Source organism: Bubalus bubalis, chromosome 2 (genome assembly GCF_019923935.1).
Source record: "Bubalus bubalis isolate 160015118507 breed Murrah chromosome 2, NDDB_SH_1, whole genome shotgun sequence".
In the NCBI taxonomy this organism is placed as follows: domain Eukaryota; kingdom Metazoa; phylum Chordata; class Mammalia; order Artiodactyla; family Bovidae; genus Bubalus; species Bubalus bubalis.
The window spans coordinates 148,728,945-148,749,641 of NC_059158.1; the positions used below are offsets into that span (position 1 = coordinate 148,728,945).

General features: G+C 40.1%; 1 protein-coding gene across 15 annotated transcripts in view; it reads left to right on the top strand.

Moving 5' to 3' along the window:
• Positions 1-404: 404 nt before the first annotated feature.
• The window catches only part of PIKFYVE (phosphoinositide kinase, FYVE-type zinc finger containing), an 82,187-nt gene continuing 61,894 nt past the window's right edge, over positions 405-20,697 (top strand). For 7 of the 15 annotated variants that reach the window (XM_044937704.2, XM_025278130.3, XM_044937705.2 and 4 more), the window contains exons 1-8: positions 1,748-3,093; positions 5,218-5,398; positions 8,110-8,259; positions 8,801-8,836; positions 11,540-11,658; positions 12,395-12,566; positions 16,402-16,609; positions 17,424-17,513. In XM_044937704.2, the coding sequence (XP_044793639.1) occupies positions 5,227-5,398; positions 8,110-8,259; positions 8,801-8,836; positions 11,540-11,658; positions 12,395-12,566; positions 16,402-16,609; positions 17,424-17,513 (947 nt within the window). In that variant the 5' untranslated portion in view covers positions 1,748-3,093; positions 5,218-5,226. The other 8 variants (XM_044937702.2, XM_044937708.2, XM_025278133.3 and 5 more) reach the window with 7 other exon arrangements.

Sequence of the window (20,697 nt, forward strand, 5' to 3'; positions counted from 1 at the left end):
GTGCATACTCAGTTGTGTCAGACTCTTTGTGACTCCATGGACTGTAGCCTGCCAGGCTCCTCTGTCCAAGGCATTTCCCAAGCAAGAATACTGGAGTGGGTTGTCATTTCCTTCTCCAGGGGATCTTCCTGACCCGGGGATCAAACCCATGCCTCCTGCATTGGCAGCTGGATTCCTAACTGCTGCCCCACCTGGGAAGCGGTAAGGGTGGATGTGGATGCAGGTAAATGTGGTAGGGGTGGTTAGGTAGTTAGGGATTGCACTGAATAGCTCAGGCTATTCCACTCAGGTAGAATAAGATTCTCTTGCTGAGAATAATATAACACGGGTAGAGGGTGGGTGGTGGCGGTGGCGGCTATTGCAGAAGTGAGGAATGGAAGAGGAAGTTGACTACCAATTCCCAGGGTAATTGCTGAGGCGCTCGGCTGAGGATGGTAACTGAGATTTATACCTCTACCAGACTTCAGGCTTCCATGCTACTGTCCAGTGGCTCCAAAGATCCAACTCAAGGAAAACTGGGTGAGAATTTGCCAAAACTCTTGGGGGAAATAGGCCTGCAGAATTTAATTAAAATAGCACCTCACTTTGGGGTTCATTTCCCTTCTGACTGCTCCTGCCAACTTCCACATCCTGTAAGCAGGACAAAATGATGGGTAACGAGAGCCAGGCTGAGCAAGTCGGGGCTTGGTAACCTTATGTGCACCAGTCTTTGCACCACAAAACTTGAATGAAAGAATTAGCTATAGCGCTAACATCACTGGATTAGACACATTGTGCGAATGCTTTACGTACAATGTTTTACCTAACCTTCACAAAACTATCTGTGAAGGCTACTGTCGTTAGCCTCACTTTACAGATAAGAGGTCTAGAGCCTGAAGAAATTGGTAATTTGTTTAAGATCTGCTGCTGCTGCTGCTGCTAAGTCGCTTCAGTCGTGTCCGACTCTGTGCGATCCCATGGACTGCAGCCTACCAGGCTCCGCCGTCCACGGGATTTTCCAGGCAAGAGTACTGGAGTGGGGTGCCATTGCCTTCTCTGTGTTTAAGATCACGTGACCATTTAGCAGCATCTCTCAAGTCTGATAACAGTGTTCGCTCTAGGCACAAGTGTCAGTCCGTAAGAAAGCTGAGCGCGGTAACATTCAGTTCAGTTCAGTTCAGTCGCTCAGTCGTGTCCCATTCTTTGCGATCCATGGACTGCAGCACGTCAGGCTTCCCTGTCCATCACCAACTCCCGGAGCTTACTCAAACTCATGTCCATTGAGTTGGTGATGCCTACCAACCATCTCATCCTCTGTCGTATGAGTGCCCATATTATCGAAAACATACGGTAACCACAGTCCTGCCTGCACCCGTCTGGTGACCGGGCACGCGTGATACTCACGCGCGCAGTCGCCGTGGCTTCCTTTAGGAAGGCAGGCGGCTTAATCTCGGTCAAGGTGTCGAGCACGACTCTATCTGGGCTGGATTCCTTCTGCCTGAGCGTCTGATCCGAACGTCGTGAGGGCGGGGTACGGAGGGCGGAGCCGCCGCCCGGAGAGTTGCGGATTGGAGGGGAGGAGGAACAGGGGGGCGGAGCCTCGGTGAGACGCGAGAAGCCGCAGCAACCATGTAAGTAGGTTTGCTTCCTGCCGCAACCGCCGGCAGCCTGAGTACCGCGGCGCTAGGCTCCCTGCACCTGGATCTGGTGAACCCGAGGCTGGGGTGGAGGGTGGCCTGCGGGGCTGGGGCGGGAAGCGCAGGTAAGGGAGGGACTTGGCACGCGGACGGTTGGGCCTGAGTGGGGAGAAGAAGGCGGGTTTAGGAAGCTCTATGGCCGGAGCGGAGGGGAACTCTGAAGTGAAGGCGACAGCTGGGCTTCACAACTAGGGCTGAGGCCGGGCTGCGGCGGAGGCCGGGTAAGGAAGGGCAGAGAACCTGTGCTCCAATTTAGTCGGCTCCCCTGATTCTCCGGCTTCCCCTTGTGTAGCGAGTGGGAAAGGGATCCGGGTAGGACTGTCTTGAAGAGGTTTCCTTGGAAGCATTTGAAGTTCCCTTGCTCCTATCTTGTCCCGTGTACTTGAGCTTATTTCTGAGGTCCCTAGTCCAGTTCCTCCTCTCTCTGATGGATAAGCTCTGAGCCTGTGTTTCAGAGGTGCATACTTAGACTAGACAAAAAAGTTCCTAATGTACAGGAACGATACCAGTAGTGAGGTTTCAGATATGTATTTACCTCCTATAGTGCTTGTCTGCTCTTTGAAACCGTTCCGTTTGTACCTGTGTCAGTCTCTTGAGGAGAAGACGTGATTTCCCAATTAGTATTTTCCCCTTGCTTAGAACGTTCCCAACAAGAGGATGAAAATGGAATATTTTTAGGAAATCAGGGGTCTTCTGGTTTATATAGAAGTTATTATTGAGACATTCAAGAAATATGAGAAATACTGGAATTCCGTATGTCATTTTCTGTTTATCTGATGAGTATTTATTAAATTATAAGGTACTGATTCAGTGCACATTCTTGTAAAATTACTCCGATATTGACAGGAGAGGTCGTCTTTTCTTATATCGTAGTGTTTTGTTTCTGATTTATTTGAATCTTGTTTTCTAGCACTCCCAAACTCCCACTGTCAGAATTCTTACAAAAAATATCCTTAATTTCTTTCTGTTGGATTCGAGTTTGTGACAGAGGTGAGCAGGTTAAGTTTCTGTTGAAGAGCAAGGCTACTCTCCTATGTCCTCTTTTTTTTCTTTCTGGGAAGAAGAATATGGATCATGTGGTTTTCCTTTAGAAAGCCTCCATCTGTTGGTTTGTCAGTCAACAATTGAACACAAATCTTTGTAGATGGAAACTAACATTTCTAGTGTTCAACTGTCCTGCATTGTTAGATATATTTTGAATATCTTTTTTTTTTAAACATTGTACTTAGAAAATGACTGAACTGATACTTGGATTTTTCTGTCTGCTAACATTTTGATTTGACTGGTGGAGTAGGCTTATTTTCTAAATGTCAATTCCTGACAAGCCTTTTGATAGTGCTTAGTGGATCTGCATATACAAGTCTGCAAAGGAGAAGAGGCAATGTGTTGGTGATACATGAGAGAGGTCTTTGAATGAGTAAGTGAATACTTCTAGTTACCTCTCAGATAGAAAAGAATCCTAGTTTATGTCACAGACAGTTATTATTAAGCTACCAGAGAAAGAGTTGTAAGGTAGTTTTTTCATGGTCATGATATCATTATATAATTATTATGATTAACTCTGTGTGATTGTATCTTTTAGAGACTACATCGGTCAGTGTTTTCATGGTAATTTTTATCCTCACATCTCCAAAGTCTAATAATTTAAAGTTTGTTTGTGAGTGACTCTTAGGTGTGATGCTAAGACTCTCCAGGAAGGTTGCTTTACTCCTCTCATGTTACTTGTGTCAAAGCAGAGTGTAGGATGTTCTCTGAGGCCTTCGGGTTGTTACTGCTGTCACCTCTCTTTTTACTTTTTTGAGTTTACACTTGGTCAATCAATCATCAGCTAATTTTCCAACCCTTTCTGCGGGAGTGTGGGTTGTCAGGACACTTTCGAAGGACGTGTCCTTTCCCGCCTTCCTTCCTCCTCTTCTCCTCCTGTCCCTTCCTCTTTTTCTTCCCCTCCACCCAGTTCCAATAAATGTTTGTTGCCAAAATTCTTTTTGTCAGTGGTTTTATTTTTGTTTTGTTTAATGAACAATTAAATTATTATTCAGGCAACATCCTTAACAGAATTCAAATAGACCAGAATTGAAAGTCTGTGAAGAGCTACAAAATAATTTTGCTCTAAAGACGAATTCTGTGCCTTTTATGGGCAAGTACTCTGCTAAAAGTGCTTCACATACACTATCCCACTTAGTCACACTATGCCTCAGTTTCCACTATGTAAAATGAGGATGGTAATATGTATCTTACAGGGCTCTTAGGTGGGTTTACTCAGCTAAGAAATTTCATAGTCAAAATTTGAAACCAAGAGTATATGCCTCCAAAACCATTACAAACTTGAAGTACCTCTTTCATTAAAAGAGGAAATAATTAGATAAAAAATGCTGCCCTTGGGGGGAAAAAAGTAATTCTGGAGTGAAACTTGGCGTCTAGTTATAGTTGGACCACTGAATAGCTTATGTGACCCTCGAGAAAGTTGTTTTAGGGTCAGTGTACATTGGTTGCCTCAGAGGTAAAATGTAGTAATAAGGCCAGTTTTGTGTTCCAGGCATTTATAGAAATGAAATGAGATGGTAGGTAGGATTTTGAAAGTGAAGAGCATTTTATAAGAGTGTGGTGTCCTCCTTGTAAATATAAGATTACAAGCTATAGCATTCTAATGAGTTATGCATAGTTCATGGTCTTCTCTTTTATTTGAAGTATTAATCAATATGGCAGAAAATAGACATCTGTGCTTTTCTGTTACCTGCATCTGAGGATGTAGGTAACAGTCCTTTGGTTAAATTATGATTTTTGGTTATTTAGAAAAAAAAAAGCACTTTAAGATCTTCATTTTAATGCCTATATGAGTTTAGACTTGAGGAGAAAAACCAGGCTTCTGTACCTAGGAGGACATGTAATGGGGATCAGCTTGTTGGTTTAGATCATTCTCATAGCTGATGAGACAGTTTGAGGTAACTTTTGAGGTTATATAGAAATGTCATTAGGGGATGACTTTTATTTCCCATTCTTGGAAGTATTTATTTTTTGATACTTTTTAAAAAAGCAAACATTGAAATAAGTAAAATAAAACTTTGAAGAATTTGTATGCTTTTGTAAAACCAGTTTACTGCCCCCCCCCAACTTTAAAGAGCTGTTTCTTTTTCAAGAAAAAAAATCTTAGAATGAAAAACATATAAATAAAGTGAAAAATCTTTTTTCCTTTTTGCCTGTTCACATTTTTTCCTTGCCTTCAAATTTTTAATACTTTTGGGTTGTTTTTTTTTTTTGTATTTGAAACTACAAATACATATACATAAAATACAAATACCTAAATATATATTAATTTTGAAAATGAGATTGACTGTAAACGTTCCTAGTTTTAGATAATTGAAACTCTTCCTTATGATCTAGACTGCAGTGTTTTCAAGTATTGATTTGGAACATATGCTGAAGTAGACTTAAGTACTCTGGTTTTCTTAGATGTGAGTTTTTGAAGTCAGATTTCTAGACTTTTGGGTGCTGTTTGGGCTTCCTGAGGAACTTACTTTTGCTTATTTCTTTTGTTTATTAGACTCATGAAATGGCCACAGATGATAAGACTTCCCCAACATTGGACTCCGCTAATGACTTGCCTCGGTCTCCTACCAGTCCTTCTCATCTCACGCACTTTAAACCTCTGACTCCTGATCAGGACGAGCCTCCTTTTAAATCAGCATATAGTTCTTTTGTCAATCTCTTTCGATTTAACAAAGGTAAGACCTGTTAAAGATCAGACATCCTGCCATCTTGATTCTCTGAAATTCTCTTGTTAACTTTCATGCTGTGTCTTTACAAGAAAGTGAATATTAACTAGGAAGTAACCTTCATCATAGGTCCTTGGGTTTAATTGCATAAGAAAAGAAAGCTAGAATTTTCTCTTTAATCTTAGTAATTATTGGAATGGAAAGTTGGAATTGAAAACTAAATGTTAAAATGAGGTTAGAGTTAGCATCATCATTTTTTTTCCCTTTGTTAATATATCTGTATTGAAAAAGCAAGAGAGTTCCAGAAAAACGTCTATTTCTGCTCTATTGACTATGCCAAAGCCTTTGACTGTGTGGATCACAATAAACTGTGGAAAATTCTGAAAGAGATGGGAATGCCAGAACACCTTACCTGTCTCTTGAGAAATCTGTATGCAGGTCAGGAAGCAACAGTTAGAACTGGACATGGAACAACAGACTGGTTCCAAATAGGAAAAGGAGTACGTCAAGGCTGTATATTGTCACCCTGCTTATTTGACTTCTATGCAGAGTACATCATGAGAAACGCTGGGCTGGAGGAAGCACAAGCTGGAATCAAGATTGCTGGGAGAAATATCAATAACCTCAGATATGCAGATGATACCACCATTATGGCAGAAAGTGAAGAGGAACTAAAAAGCCTCTTGATGAAAATGAGAGGAGAGTGAAAAAGTTGGCTTAAAGCTCAACATTCAGAAAACGAAGATCATGGCATCTGGTCCCATCACTTCATGGGAAATAGATGGGGAAACAGTGGAAACAGTGGCAGACTTTATTTTTTTGGGCTCCAAAATCACTGCAGATGGTGATCACAGCCATGAAATTAAAAGATGTTTACTCCTTGGAAGGAAAGTTATGACCAACCTAGATAGCATATTCAAAAGCAGAGACATTACTTTGCCAACAAAGATCCGTCTAGTCAAGGCTATGGTTTTCCCAGTAGTCATGTATGGATGTGAGAGTTGGACTGTGAAGAAGGCTGAGCACCGAAGAACTGATGCTTTTGAACTGTGGTGTTGGAGAAGACTCTTGAGAGTCCCTTGGACTGCAAGGAGATCCAACCAGTCTATTCTAAAGGAGATCAGTCCTGTGTGTTCTTTGAATGGAAAGTACTTTGACCACCTCATGCGAAGAGTTGACTCATTGGAAAAGACTCTGATGCTGGGAGGGATTAGGGGCAGGAGGAGAAGGGGACGACAGAGGATGAGATGGCTGGATGGCATCACGGACTCAATGGACATGAGTTTGAGTGAACTCCAGGAGTTGGTGATGGACAGGGAGGCCTGGCGTGCTGGAATTCATGGGGTCGCAAAGAGTCGGACACGACTGAGCGACTGAACTGAACTGAAGTCCATAGGATGGACTTTGCTGTTTCAGAGGTTAATAGCCAAAAGATTTTAATGAAAACAATAAAACTAAAGAATGAGCACATGGGAGGAAGGGTTCATATTTTTCAAAAATTAAAAGCTGTCAGCAGGCTTGTTGTTAATCTGTTTAATACATTTAATGATATCAAATGAAAATTGTTTTTAAAATGAGCTCTTTTTAAGTAATATGTTTTTTACTCATTAGAATAGTTAAAAAACATGGTCTACGTCTTTTGCTTTATATTTGACAATATTGTTTGAAATGTGTTAGAAAGTAATCCCTCTTGTTGAAAGGGATTTATGGATTAATAGTTTAACTCAGTGGAAATTTTAATAGTATTAACTGACTTTTATTAGCAGGCATGTTTAAAGCTCTGTAAAATCTCCCATTAGTCCAAAATTTTGAAAACAGTAATCTTTTTTTTTTTAAAGAAATCTCAACAGTCTTATTTTGAATAATTCTGAATTTATGTAAAAATTAGGAAATAATTTTTACATACAGGAAGTTCTCATATATTCCTACACCCTGTTTTCCCTGTAATTAACATCTTACATTGGTAGAGTACATGTTATTAACATCTTTGGTAGAGTATGTTTATTATAATCAGTGAGCCATTATTGACAAAATATTACTAACTGAAGTATGTGTTTTATTCATATTTCTCCAGTTTCTACTAATGTCCTTTTTGTGTTCCAGGATCCTGCAGGGATACATTACATTTACAGTAGTCTTTTTATTAAGCAAATGTTTATTGAGCACCTGCTGTCCACCGGGCACTATGTTAATAGTCAAGGAAAGTGAGGTGAAGTCGCTCAGTCGTGTCCGACTCTGTGCGACCCCATGGACGGTAGCCCACCAGGCTCCTCCATCCATGGGATTTTCCCGGCAAGGGAACTGGAGTGGGTTGCCATTTCCTTCTCCAGGGGATCTTCCTGACTCAGGGATCGAACCCCGATCTCCCGCATTGCAGGCAGACGTTTTACCCTCTGAGCCACCAGGGAATCTATCCCATAAATGAAATAGAATAACAAAAGATCCCAGCCTTCATGTGGAGCTTGCATTCTATTTCTATTAACATGCTCAAGAAATTTTTAGTGAAAAGTAAAACACATCGAAGGTCACATATACTAAGGATGTAATTATTGGCCTGTAATTTTGCCACCTGTTTTGAATTTTTTTTTTAACCCTAAGTTTTACTTAGGTATGTGATACAAGTATACATTCTTTCCTGAAAAATCTCATCTATTTCCTTTTCTTTGCTGAGCTCTTGAGTCTTAGTTTTTCCAATAATTCCAAGCTTTCCTTTGCTACAGAGAGAGGAGAAGGGGGCCAGGGAGAGCAACAGTCTCTGAGTGGAAGTTGGACCAGCCCTCAGCTCCCTTCAAGGACACAATCTGTGAGATCACCTACACCTTATAAAAAGCGGCTTAATGAGGAGTTCCAGCGTCGATCTTCAGTGTTAGGTATGATACTGTTCCCATTTCATTCCTCTCTGAGTATTAGACTTTTCCCAGTCATTGTGTTTCCCAGGTTGTTAATTGACTTAACTTTTTTGCTATTTGGAATAGTCAGGTACTCTTGAGGATTAATGAAACTTACCTGGATAGTGAAATAATTTGTTGATACCTAAACAGAAGTTCTTAAAACATTTCATTAAACTTTAATTTGGGCTTTCCAAGTGGTGCTAGTGGTAAAGAACCTACCTACCAATGTAGGAGACATAAGAAATATGGGGTAGATCTCTGGGTTGGGAAGATCCCCTGGAGGAGGACATGGCAAACCACTCCAGTATTCTTGCCTGGAGAATCTCAGCAACAGAGGGATCTCCAGGGAATCCTGGTGGGCTACAGTCCATAGGGTTGCAAAGAGTTGGACATGACTGAAGTGACCTAGCAAACAGAGTTCTTAAACATTTCAGTAAACTTTAATTTGGGCAAGGCAGAGATCTCTTGACTGGTTTTTGTTTTTGTTTTTGTTTTGATTAATTACTTGCTTGGGTTTCAGCAGAGGACAGTTTGCAACACCCCCAGGAGAACTCAGGTTGGTTTGAACTTTGTGATTGCTACATCTGTTCTTGGGGTGGCCAGTGTAATGTGATGTGCATGCTGCTGGTTGCAGAAGTCTCTCAGTTCCATCAGTGGGCTGCCACTTGCTCTTGGCTTTCTGTCCTTGTCGGGGTGCAAACTGTCAGTGTGGCTGGATAAACTGAGCTCCTCTCACCTGTTTGTTCTCCATCCTGTTCTGCTATACTGTCATCTCCTTCATTTTCATGCTCTTCTGTTGAGTACAGACTGGGATCAGTGCCTGCATCAAGAGACTAGCTAAAGTGAGTTGTTGTATGTTTTATTTCTGTTAGATTATTCAACTCAGTGAAGTGGTTTGCCTGACTCAAGGTGGTAGGGGAAGGGCAATGAGAGGTGGCATAAGAGAGGAAAAGGGTACAGCATTGGAAATCAGGTGTCTGTGAACATCAGCTCTTGTCTTGTCTGGCCAGTCTTCCCTCCAAGGTCTTCGAGTGACAAGTAGGCAGGCACAGGTAATGGTGGTTGGCAGAAGCATATTTTATTAACGGCTAGTTGGGACTTGTCTCAGAACCTGCTACCAATAGGTCAGAGGAGGTGGCGAAGCCGAGCAGAAAGAGAGCTTTTCCCAGAGGACTGGAGCAGAGCTGGCTGCATCACCTCAGCAGGTTTCCCAGGGCAGAGGGCCCTAGCCTGGGTTATGTCAGCTGTTTGGTAGGAAGAATCGGAAGGAAGGAAGGGGGAGAGGGAGAAGTAAGTTCCTTACTTCAGATGGATGGAAGGAAGAGACCATCCCAATCTGACTTTGAACCTTAAACTCCTTAGTTCTTGAACACGGTCCGGAGTGTCACTCCTGTTTTTGTTAAGGAAACTCTTTTGACTATATCCTATATTGAATTAAGCATAGGATTTCTTCGTTTATAAAATTGAGGAGTTAGACTAAAATCTAGTCTTTTAGGGGTTACAAACTGACAGCTTACCAAACCTTGTCTTATTATTTTGATAAGCTTGAATTTAAATATTGCTAGGTGGAACCTGTAATGTCTGGTTTGCTGCATTCCTTACAGTCTTTTCTCAGTCCACTTGAGTCTTTGATTCTTCCTTAGCTGCTCGAGGCATTTGAGTTTGATGAGCCTGGGACTGTTTGACCAGTCTAGTTCCTTTTCCTATTAAAAGACTGTAATTCCACAATTTACCAGCTCTGTGACCCTGGGAAGTCATTTTATTTTCTATTAAGAATATTCATTTTACAAGAGAAGCAGCTGAGATGATTGCTTGAGGGCAGAGTGCTGAACCGGATTTTCTCTCCATTTTCTTTCATCCTCGTCCACTTTGAAGCCATCATCTGTTGTTTCTAGGAATAGTCTTGCTCCTGCTTTTTCAATGGATGATGCTATTTGTATTCTCTTATACTCCTAAGTGGCTATACGCAAGGGGCTTTGCAGTTAATTATTTCCCGTGCATGGGACCACAGTTTTACTGTTCTAACAGCTTCATCTGTCTCTCCTTTTGCAGTTCATAAATCATGGAGAGTTGGTTTATCACAAAGACTCAAGAGCAGTTTTGTCATTCTAATATACATTTTTATTGTAGTAATAATGTATCTGCTGAGATTAAGGTATTGTTTATAGAAAGATACAGTTTTCAGTTTTGTAACGTAAGTGCCGTTTAAATTATTTCCATAATTAATATCGATGGAAGTTCTTCATCAGTTTAGATTTAAATATTAACTTTTCATTTCTTTGTAGTCTTTTCTTTGCCACTCATCCAAAACAAAGAACATCTAAAGCAAATGTAGCAAATAGTGAGTTTGAGAAGGATTTAGAGAGGGCCTTGCCATAGGTTATGAGGTTAATGAGATTAAGCTAATATCGGTGTTCATCCATTTTGTCAGGCCAACTCTCCTTCATCCTTAGGTTTAAAAACTGCTGGAGCCAGGGATAGGTAGAAACCTTAGTTATAATCTTGCTCTAAAATAAGGAAATAACATATGATAGCTTTGGTGGGCAGAGCCCATTCTGGCCACAAAAGTGGAATGTAAGCCTGTTTTTTTATTGACAGGACTGGCTTCAGTATTGCTGTTTCAAGAGCAAGTGATTCCTTCTTGCTTGGAGCTATAGGGGAGGGGAGGTGGCAGGGAAGGGTAGGGTTAGAGCTCTAGCAATTCTTTGGTAAAGAGAAGTCTTCTTGGACATTGGTGAAGGGAAGTCTGTGCATAAATTACCATCCTGCGTGTTCTGAAGTCTGTCAGACTCTGAGGTTGGCTATTAAATTCTTTCCTAATGATCTGCAACACAAGCCTTTGGTTTTATGATCTGTAAGGCCTAGCCAAACTGTTCAGCCCTGTTGCTGACCTGATGACTGTGGAGACTAGGCTAGGATAACTCACTGACATTGCTTTTCCTTCTGCTAAATTTCTAGCAGAGATTTATTCTGACCTGGGACTGAAGGGCCCAACAAATCACTAATGAGTTTTATGCCATGTTAAGTGATGCTCCCATCCAGGCCTCAAAATCATCAGTGGTCTCAAATGGTGCTGTCTCAGTCCTCATTTGCTTGTGAAGCAGTGTTTTACACTTTAAACAGCCTCTTACCCTTATAAAGACTAGTTTTAACTCTCAGTCTGTGTCACTGGCTGGCGAACATAACTATATGGTAAAAGTAAGAAGCACTTTGCATTGATACTATTAAAGTAGTTTTTTGTTTTGTAATCCTAACTCAGATACCAGAAGGAAGGCAGAACCTACTTTTGGAGGTCATGACCCTCGCACAGCTGTTCAACTCCGAAGCCTCAGCACAGTATTAAAACGCCTCAAGGAAATCATGGAGGGGAAGAGCCAGGTATTATCTAGATTCTTTAGAAGATTACTTATTAAGCACTTATATGGGGATCATGCAGTGCTCACTGAAAATGGTACAATGCCACTTGAAAGAAAGTTCAGTTAATGTTTACTCCAACTGTGGACAGCAGATTTTTACTTTAAAATAAGTTCCTTATTTTAATTTATCAAAATTTTTTCTTTTTATGGGTTATGCTTTTTGTGCTGTGTTTAAAAAGTGTTTTTCCAACCCAGGGGCAGTAAAAAATGAACCATGGGAGACTATCTTCCATGGTTTCTTCGAGAAGCTTTTTTATTGATGTGAAGGTATATGGATCAAGATTCATGTTTTTCCCCATTGATGTCCAGTTGGACCCAGTACCATTTTCTTTTTTTAAAGACCATCCTTCACTGATTGCATTACAGACCTTGTCATAAGTCTACATATATGTGTGAGGGTGTGCCAGGGCTCTTCTCTTTGTTCCACAGCTCCGTTTTTCCTTACACTAATACTTTGTCTAAAATTACTGTAGGTTTAGAATAAATCTTAATGACAGACATTATAAGTCCTTCAGCTCATTCTTTAAGATTGCCTTGGTTGGTTCTCTTGAACTTTTGCATTCCAATATGAATTTTACAAATAGCTTGTTAATTTCTGCAAAAGAAATTTTCTAGGATTTTGATTAGCATTGTAATTGCCTTTGCATTTTGATAAATCAGTATTTTCAAGAAGCCTTCACACATTTTTATTGTTGCAGGATAGTGACCTGAAGCAATACTGGATGCCAGATAGCCAGTGTAAAGAGTGCTATGACTGTAATGAGAAATTTACCACTTTTAGGCGCAGACACCACTGCCGACTGTGTGGGCAGATTTTCTGCAGTCGTTGCTGCAATCAAGAAATCCCTGGAAAATTTATGGGTTATACAGGTAAATGAGCTTTATCGACATTTTTACAGTTTTTAAAGGTCACAGCAATAAAATAGTTGCAATAGGGGACCCATGTTAAGTCATTGTTTATTTTGGACTTTATGTGTGAGACATGGGGAGAACAAACATGAGGGAGACACAACTTTGTTTTAAAGGACTTTGTAGTCAGGTAATAAAGTAGATGGAGATGTTCATAAATAACAATAGTAAAAGACAGTGTATCATAGATGGTAGTGGAAAATCCACGGCACCATTCATGTTTATTAAGCAGGATGGTTAGAGTGATGGTTAGAGTGGTTTATGTTACCGTGAGAGTTTTTATTTTACAAAATACAAATTTTGTATTTTATATATACAAAGTATATGCAGATATATATTCCTTAACACTGTGCTCTAGCAAATTACATTTACTAATATTCTTTCCTGAACTTTAATATAGAATATTATAGAATAATATAGAAATTTAAAATTATTTATTGAAGCAGAAGGAAACTAAGCAATGGTGTGTGTAGTGATTAGGGAGTGGAAGGTGTGCAGAAGTTACCAAAAAGAGAACATTCTCAGTATCTCTCTCATGTTATTTTTATTATTCACTGAAAATTTCTTTTTAAACCTAAACTGCTTCAGAGTTCAGACCCCAATTATGTTTCATCCAGATTATGGCTACAGCCTTTTAAAGTTTTTTTTACCTTTAATTTTTCCCTACCTCAGATTCTTTTTTCATACTCTAGTCAGTGTCCTGTTAAATGCTAGTTTGATCATGTCAGGATATGTCCCCTGCCTAATACCCTTTCAGAGCTCCCATTACTCTTTGGGTAAAATCTTGTCTTTTTAATGTGGTTGATACCTCAGTTGCCTAGGGCTCTCTTAACAAAATACCACAAACTGAGTGGCTTAGAATAAACAGAAATTTGTTGTCTGGAGGCCAGAACTACCATAATTGCCCTTACTCCACAGGTCAGGGAAGAAATATAGGGGTTTTGCCATTTGCTGAGGATGTCTATTCCAGTTACATATTTTAGAACTGGGCTATAGCTACTAGTGGCTCTGGGGACCTGTTGAACCCACTGTAAGATGGACCGGAGCTGAAACTCGATTGATCATGACCTCTGTAAGCCCCTGCTGACTTGAAATCATAGTAACGTTTTGGGTTCTTGGTATTAGTGTTAGTTCAGAGCCAAAGTCCAGTAATCCCCTAAAAGTTTGACTATTACCTTTTTCCCAATGCACAGTCACTCTGGTAAAAGGCTATAGGTCCTCAGAGGAGACCTCGTAGGAAGATTAACAGTATCTATTTTTTGGCAGTGTAGTGGATCCCTACCTCAAGGTGACCCAGCGTCCATTCAGAGAACTGTGGGCCTGAGAATTTGTTGAGGGGTCATGACTCATTTTGATTCAAGATAGACTTTGGTTGTCTTGATCTAGAACGCTTTTTCTTATACAAATCCAGTAAGGATTTAGAAGACTGCCCATTTGCTTTAGGAACACCCTGGTCAGAGGTGTCACAGATCTCTATATGTGTTATACTATTCTGGTTACTGCTTTGACTCTGATGTCCGTTCATGCTAACCTTGTCTTTTGAGATTAAATGCCACCACTCTGCCCCTGCCAACCTGGGATCCAGTGGTCCCAGTGCATTTAGGTTTTCCAGTTCAGCACCAATAGTTCCATGATAATTCCCACAGAGAGAGGTGACTACAAAACTCTACAGGGGATGCTGGTGCTCCCCTCACAGATCTTTTTTTCTCATAGTCATGGTGAAAGGTATGTGCCCTGGGTCCTCCTGGGGCAAGTGAGCAGATCTTACCTGATAAATCGGCTCTTAGCAGACTCTCTAAGCCTTTGGATCCCTTCCTTTAGAGCATTCCACAGGCCTTCAAATTATTGGATGAGATGCATCCACATTATGAAGGGTAATCTACTTAAAGTCACAGATTGTAAATGTGAATCACATCTTAAAAAAAAAAAAAACCTTCACGGCAACAACTGGACTATTCTTGGACCGACTCATCAGTCTTGCCAAGTTGACACATAAAGTTGACCATTGCAGTTGGGATAATAGATTCTGAACACAAACGTGTGTTGTGACCCTGAATACCTAGAATACTTAGGCACCTAGAAACAGATCAGTGGATGTTATTATTGTTAATGGTAGTAGCAGTGTTGTCTTTGTGTCTGCCTTACAACTTTTGAATTGTATGTGTCTGTTGTCTCCAGTGAACTGAGGGGCTGTGTCTTGTCAGCCTTTTCAACACCTCATGTAATTTTTTTTTTTTTTTTTTTACTGCTCTATAGGCCCTTGCTGGTGAGGATTCTCCATGAAATGAAAACTTTTCTGGTCAAGCTTGGCTCCCTTAATTTACCTGATCATTTTCATTGTAATAGCTGACTGATTAAGGGAGATTTTCTTTACAGTGTAAGAACCAAGCCTTTGTTGTGGCAACTTAAATACTTTTCTGCAGGAAGTAATTTTATCTCTTTTCTGAAATTCAACCTTGGTCAGCTAGTGGTGGTATGTCCTCCACTCTCATTTATCCTGGGCTAGAGTTCAGTTTTTTTTGGTGGGGGGAAGAGGTTTGGGGTTGGTGGTGGTTCATGATTGGAGACATTTTTCTTTAGATTCATCTGTTGAATTGTGTTAGAAATGAGTAACCCAACAAGTGATACTTAATTTTGCTTAAAATACATGCGTAATTTAATAAAATGGAGTACTATAAAATAGTTCTTAAAAAATAAGACCATATATCGTCCTTCGTAGTAATTATGGTAAAAACCCGGTACAGTTGACTTCTAGAAGTCTTTTGTTCCTTGTCATTTCAGTTTTCTAATGTTAATGGTAAAAAGAAGGTAGAATTGTTATGTAACATGTTATTGGTAAAGTTTAATTATCTTACCTCCTTTTTTAGTATGCTAAGATGTTATAGAATCACACAAAAAATTGTTACAGAAGAACAGGGTAGAAATGAAACTTATATTTGGGTAGGACTGCTTCCAGGAAAAAAACAAACACTTAAAATTATTAAATAACCTTATTGTCTTCCCAAGAATATTTCATTTCCATCCTAACTTTTACCATGAGAATTTCCTTTATAGTTCCCCCAACCCGTATTTCTTATTGTTTGTAAGCCAGTTTTGTTTGTTTTTAAACAGTTTTTGAAACTGTGCCCCCTTGTGGAGGTCAATCTTTATGACTTCACATAAAGAACTAAACATTTTCCTCCTTCCTTGTTACCGAGGTAAAAAGTGTTCCTTCTATTTGTGTTGGTTTATGTATTCAACTAAAATTTTTTTCCCTGAACCTCTGTCTTTATCATAGATTCCCTTACTTCACTTCTAGAACCTTGAAGAATACTCTTGTAGCAGAGTTTTCTAGTCCAAGTTATTATAAATATTTGCAGTAATTTGGGTAGCTGGATGGAGTTATCATAATTTTGGTTTTTATTAAAAATTTTTTTTATTATTTTATATGGTAAATTCTTATTTACCCACATATTTGCTCTTCCTGTTGCTTTTCTTTCTTTTTTTAAATTGGAGTACAGTTTTAGAATGTTATATTAGTTCCTGCTGTACAATGAAGTGAATCAGTTATATGTAGACATATATCCCCTCCCTCTTAAACCTCCCTCCCACCCTCTTTGGTTTTAAAATATATAACAGAGCTAACAAAGTTACTTCACTTTTAAAACAAGGTCTTGTTTGGTAGTCTTTACTTGAAGATGGTTCCCTGTTATTAGATTAACTATTAAGCCAAGGGTTTAATAGTTCTGGTAAGTAGATAGGTTAGTTATCATCTAATAAGTTTTCTTCTTCTTTTTTTTTTTTTTTTTCCTCCTAGGGGACCTCCGAGCCTGTACATACTGTAGAAAAATAGCCTTAAGTTATGCTCATTCCACAGACAGTAATTCCATTGGTGAAGACTTGAATGCTCTTTCAGACTCTGCTTCCTCTGTGTCTGTACTTGATCCAAGTGAACCCCGTACACCTGTGGGGAGTAGAAAAGCCAGCCGCAACATATTTTTAGAGGATGATTTTGCTTGGCAAAGGTACAGTCACTTATGTATCTGCAGTGCTATTCCACTAAGTTATGGGGACTAACAATAAAATATTTGAGCTCAGGATTTCTACCCCAGAGTACTTCTGTTTTGTATATGTGATGTGAAGAGTTCTATAAGTCACTCATTCAGCCAATTTTATTGTTTTATTGCCACCTGTTATACTTAATAACTAGGGCTTCCCTGTGGCTCAATGGCAAAGAATATATCTGCTTGCAATGCAGGAGATGTGGGTTTGATCCTTGGGTTGGGAAAATCCCCTTTAAGAAGAAATGGCAACCCACTCCAGTATTCTTGCCTGGGAAATTCCATGGACAGAGGAGCCTGGTGGGCTACAGCCCAGGGGGTTGCAAAGATTCTGGGCTTCCAAGGTGGTGTGGTGATAAAAGAATCCACCTGTAATGCAGAAGATGCAAGAGACGAAAGTTTGACCCCTAGATCAGGAAGATTCTCGGGAGTAGGAAGTGGCAACCCACTCCAGTATTCTTGCCTGGAAAATTTCATGGACAGAGGAGCCTGGTGGGCTGTAGTCCATAGAGTCTCAAAGAGTCAGACATGACTGAGCATGCACGCATGTGCACACACATACACACTCACTTAATAAACTTCCTCCATTGATCTTTTGGTATTGTTATCCCGAAGACAAAATTTATCCTATTTCTACCTCAACTGAAAGAAGAAAATAATGACCCATAAGCTCATTATTGCAGAAAACAACCTGCTTTTAAATGTTATAGCACTCTATTGAAATTGGATTTGCCTGTAACTCTCAAATCATCTCAGTATATTCCTATTTTCTTTCTAGTTTAATTCATCCAGACTCCTCAAACACTGCTCTTTCAACAAGACTTGTATCTGTTCAAGAGGATGCTGGGAAATCTCCTGCTCGAAATAGGTGAACTGCCAAATGAAAACGCTGTGTTCTGTGCCTGTTATGTCTGTTTTTTCTTTTTTACAGTATTGAGAAGAACAAACATAAAATGGATAGGATTGATTTTTGTACATTTTCTTAGCTCTAAAAGCCGAATTAAACTTTTGTTTCCTTTTAGCTAGTCAGCTGTCACTTGCATTCTCACAGTGGCCCTTTTCTACTCTTTTCTGCTGTCTTCAACCCTACTTTCTTCTGACTTATTAGCAGATGACTTCACTTTCAGCTACAGAGCAAAAAGGGGAAATGACAGAAGGGGACGACACCAACTCTTAGCATCAGTTACCAACTTGATTACATTTGGAGCTCATTCTTTCCTCTTCACCTTGCTTCTCCATTTGTATTCTGCTTGTCATCCCTTATTCTTTTGTATTCAGTTCAGTTCAGTCGCTCAGTCGTGTCCGACTCTTTGCGACCCCATGAACTGCAGCATGCCAGGCCTCCCTGTCCATCACCAACTCCCGGAGTCCACCCAAACCCGTGTCCAATGAGTTGGTGATGCCATCCAACCATCTCATCCTCTGTCGTCCCCTTCTCCTCCTGCTCTCAATCTTTCCCAGCATCAGGGTCTTTCCCAATGAGTCAGCTCTTCGCATCAGGTGGCCAAAGTATTGGAGTTTCAACTTCAACATCAGTCCTTCCAATGAACACCCAGGACTGATTTCCTTTAAGATGGACTGGTTGGATCTCCTTGCAGTCCAAGGGACTCTCAAGGGTCTTCTCCAACACCACAGTTCAGAAGCATCAGTTATTTGTCACTCAGCTTTCTTCATAGTCCAACTCTCACATCCATACATGACTACTGGAAAAACCATAGCTTTGACTAGACGGACCTTTGTTGGCAAAGTAATGTCTCTGCTTTTTAATATGCTTTCTAGGTTGATCATAACTTTTCTTCCAAGGAATAAGCGTCTTTTAATTTCATGGCTGCAATAACCATCTGCAGTGATTTTGGAGCCCAGAAAAATAAAGTCACCCACTGTTTCCACTGTTCCCCCATCTATTTGTCATGAAATAATGGTACCGGATGCCATGATCTTAGTTTTCTGAATGTTGAGCTTTAAGACAACTTTTTCACTCTCCTCTTTCACTTTCATCAAGAGGCTCTTTAGTTGTTCTTCACTTTCTGCCATAAGGGTGGTGTCATCTGCATATCTGAGGTTATTGATATTTCTCCCAGCAATCTTGATTCCAGCTTGTGCTTCCTCCAGCCCAGCATTTCTCATGATGTACTCTGCATAGAAGTTAAATAAGTAGGGTGACAATATACAGCCTTGATGTACTCCTTTTCCTATTTGGAACCAGTCTGTTGTTCCATGTCCAGTTCTAACTGTTGCTTCCTGACCTGCATACAGATTTCTCAAGAGGCAGGTCAGGTGGTCTGGTATTCCCATCTCTTCAAGAATTTTCCACAATTTATTGTGATCCACACAGTCAAAGGCTTTGGCATAGTCAATAAAGCAGAAATAGATGTTTTTCTGGAACTCTCTTGCTTTTTCCATGATCCAGAGGATGTTGGCAATTTGATCTCTGGTTCCTCTGCCTTTTGTCAATCTAGCTTGAACATCTGGAAATTCACGGTTCATGTAATGCTAAAGCCTGGCTTGGAGAATTTTAAGCATTACTTTACTAGCATGTGAGATGAGTGCAATTGTGTGGTAGTTTGAACATTCTTTGGCATTGCCTTTCTTTGGGATTGGAATGAAAACTGACCTTTTCCAGTCCTGTGGCCACTGCTGAGTTTTCCAAATTTGCTGGCATATTGAGTGCAGCACTTTCACAGCATCATCTTTCAGGATTTGAAATAGCTCAACTGGAATTCAGTCACCTCCACTAGCTTTGTTCGTAGTGATGTTTCCTAAGGCCAACTTGACTTCATATTCCAGGATGTCTGGCTCTAGGTGAGCGATCACACCATCGTGATTATCTTGGTCGTGAAGATCTTTTTTGTACAGCTCTTCTGTATACTTTTGCCACCTCTTCTTAATATCTTCTGCTTCTGTTAGGTCCCTACTATTTCTGTCCTTTATTGAGCCCATCTTTGCATGAAATGTTCCCTTGGTATCTCTGATTTTCTTGACGAGATCCCTAGTCTTTCCCATTCTGTTGTTTTCCTCTATTTCTTTGAATGGATCACTGAGGAAGGCTTTCTTATCTCTCTTTGCTATTCTTTGGAACTCTGCATTCAGATGCTTATATCTTTCCTTTTCTCCTTTGCTTTTCGCTTCTCTTCTTTTCACAGCTATTTGTAAGGCCTCCCCAGACAGCCATTTTTCTTTTTTGCATTTCTTTTCCATGGGGATGGTCTTGATCCCTGTCTCCTGTACAATGTCATGAACCTCCGTCCATAGTTCATCAGGCACTCTATCAGATCTAGTCCTTTAAATCTATTTCTCACTTCCACTGTATAATCATAAGGGATTTGATTTAGGTCATACCTGAATGGTCTAGTGGTTTTCCCCACTTTCTTCAGTTTCAGTCTGAATTTGGCAATAAGGAGTTCATAATCTGAGCCACAGTTAGCTTCCAGTCTTGTTTTTGCTGACTGTATAGAGCTTCTCCATCTTTGGCTGCAAAGAATATAATTAATCTGATTTTGGTGTTGACCATCTGGTGATGTCCATGTGTAGAGTCTTCTCTTGTGTTGTTGGAAGAGGGTGTTTGCTATGACCAGTGCGTTCTCTTGGCAAAACTCTTATTAGCCTTTGCCCTGCTTCATTCTGTACTCCAAGGCCAAATTTTCCTATTACTCCAGGTGTTTGTTGACTTCCTACTTTTGCATTCCAGTCCCCTATAATGAAAAGGACATCTTTTTTGGGTGTTAGTTCTACAAGGTCTTGTAGGTCTTCATAGAACTGTTCAACTTCCGCTTCTTCAGCGTTACTGGTCGGGGCATAGAGTTGGATTATCGTGATATTGAATCGTTTGCCTTGGAAACGAACAGAGATCATTCTTATTAGTCACACTATTAATGTTCCTTATATTCCACTTCTCTCTGCTGACTCCTTACTATCTGCATTTAAACAAACTCAGGTCTTACCTATTAAAAAGAAACAAACCCCCTTCCTTTGTGTTTTGCCTACAGTTTTCTATATTCTCAATATATTTTCTTAGCTAAATTCCTTGAAATAGTTGATTATAATTGTTCTGT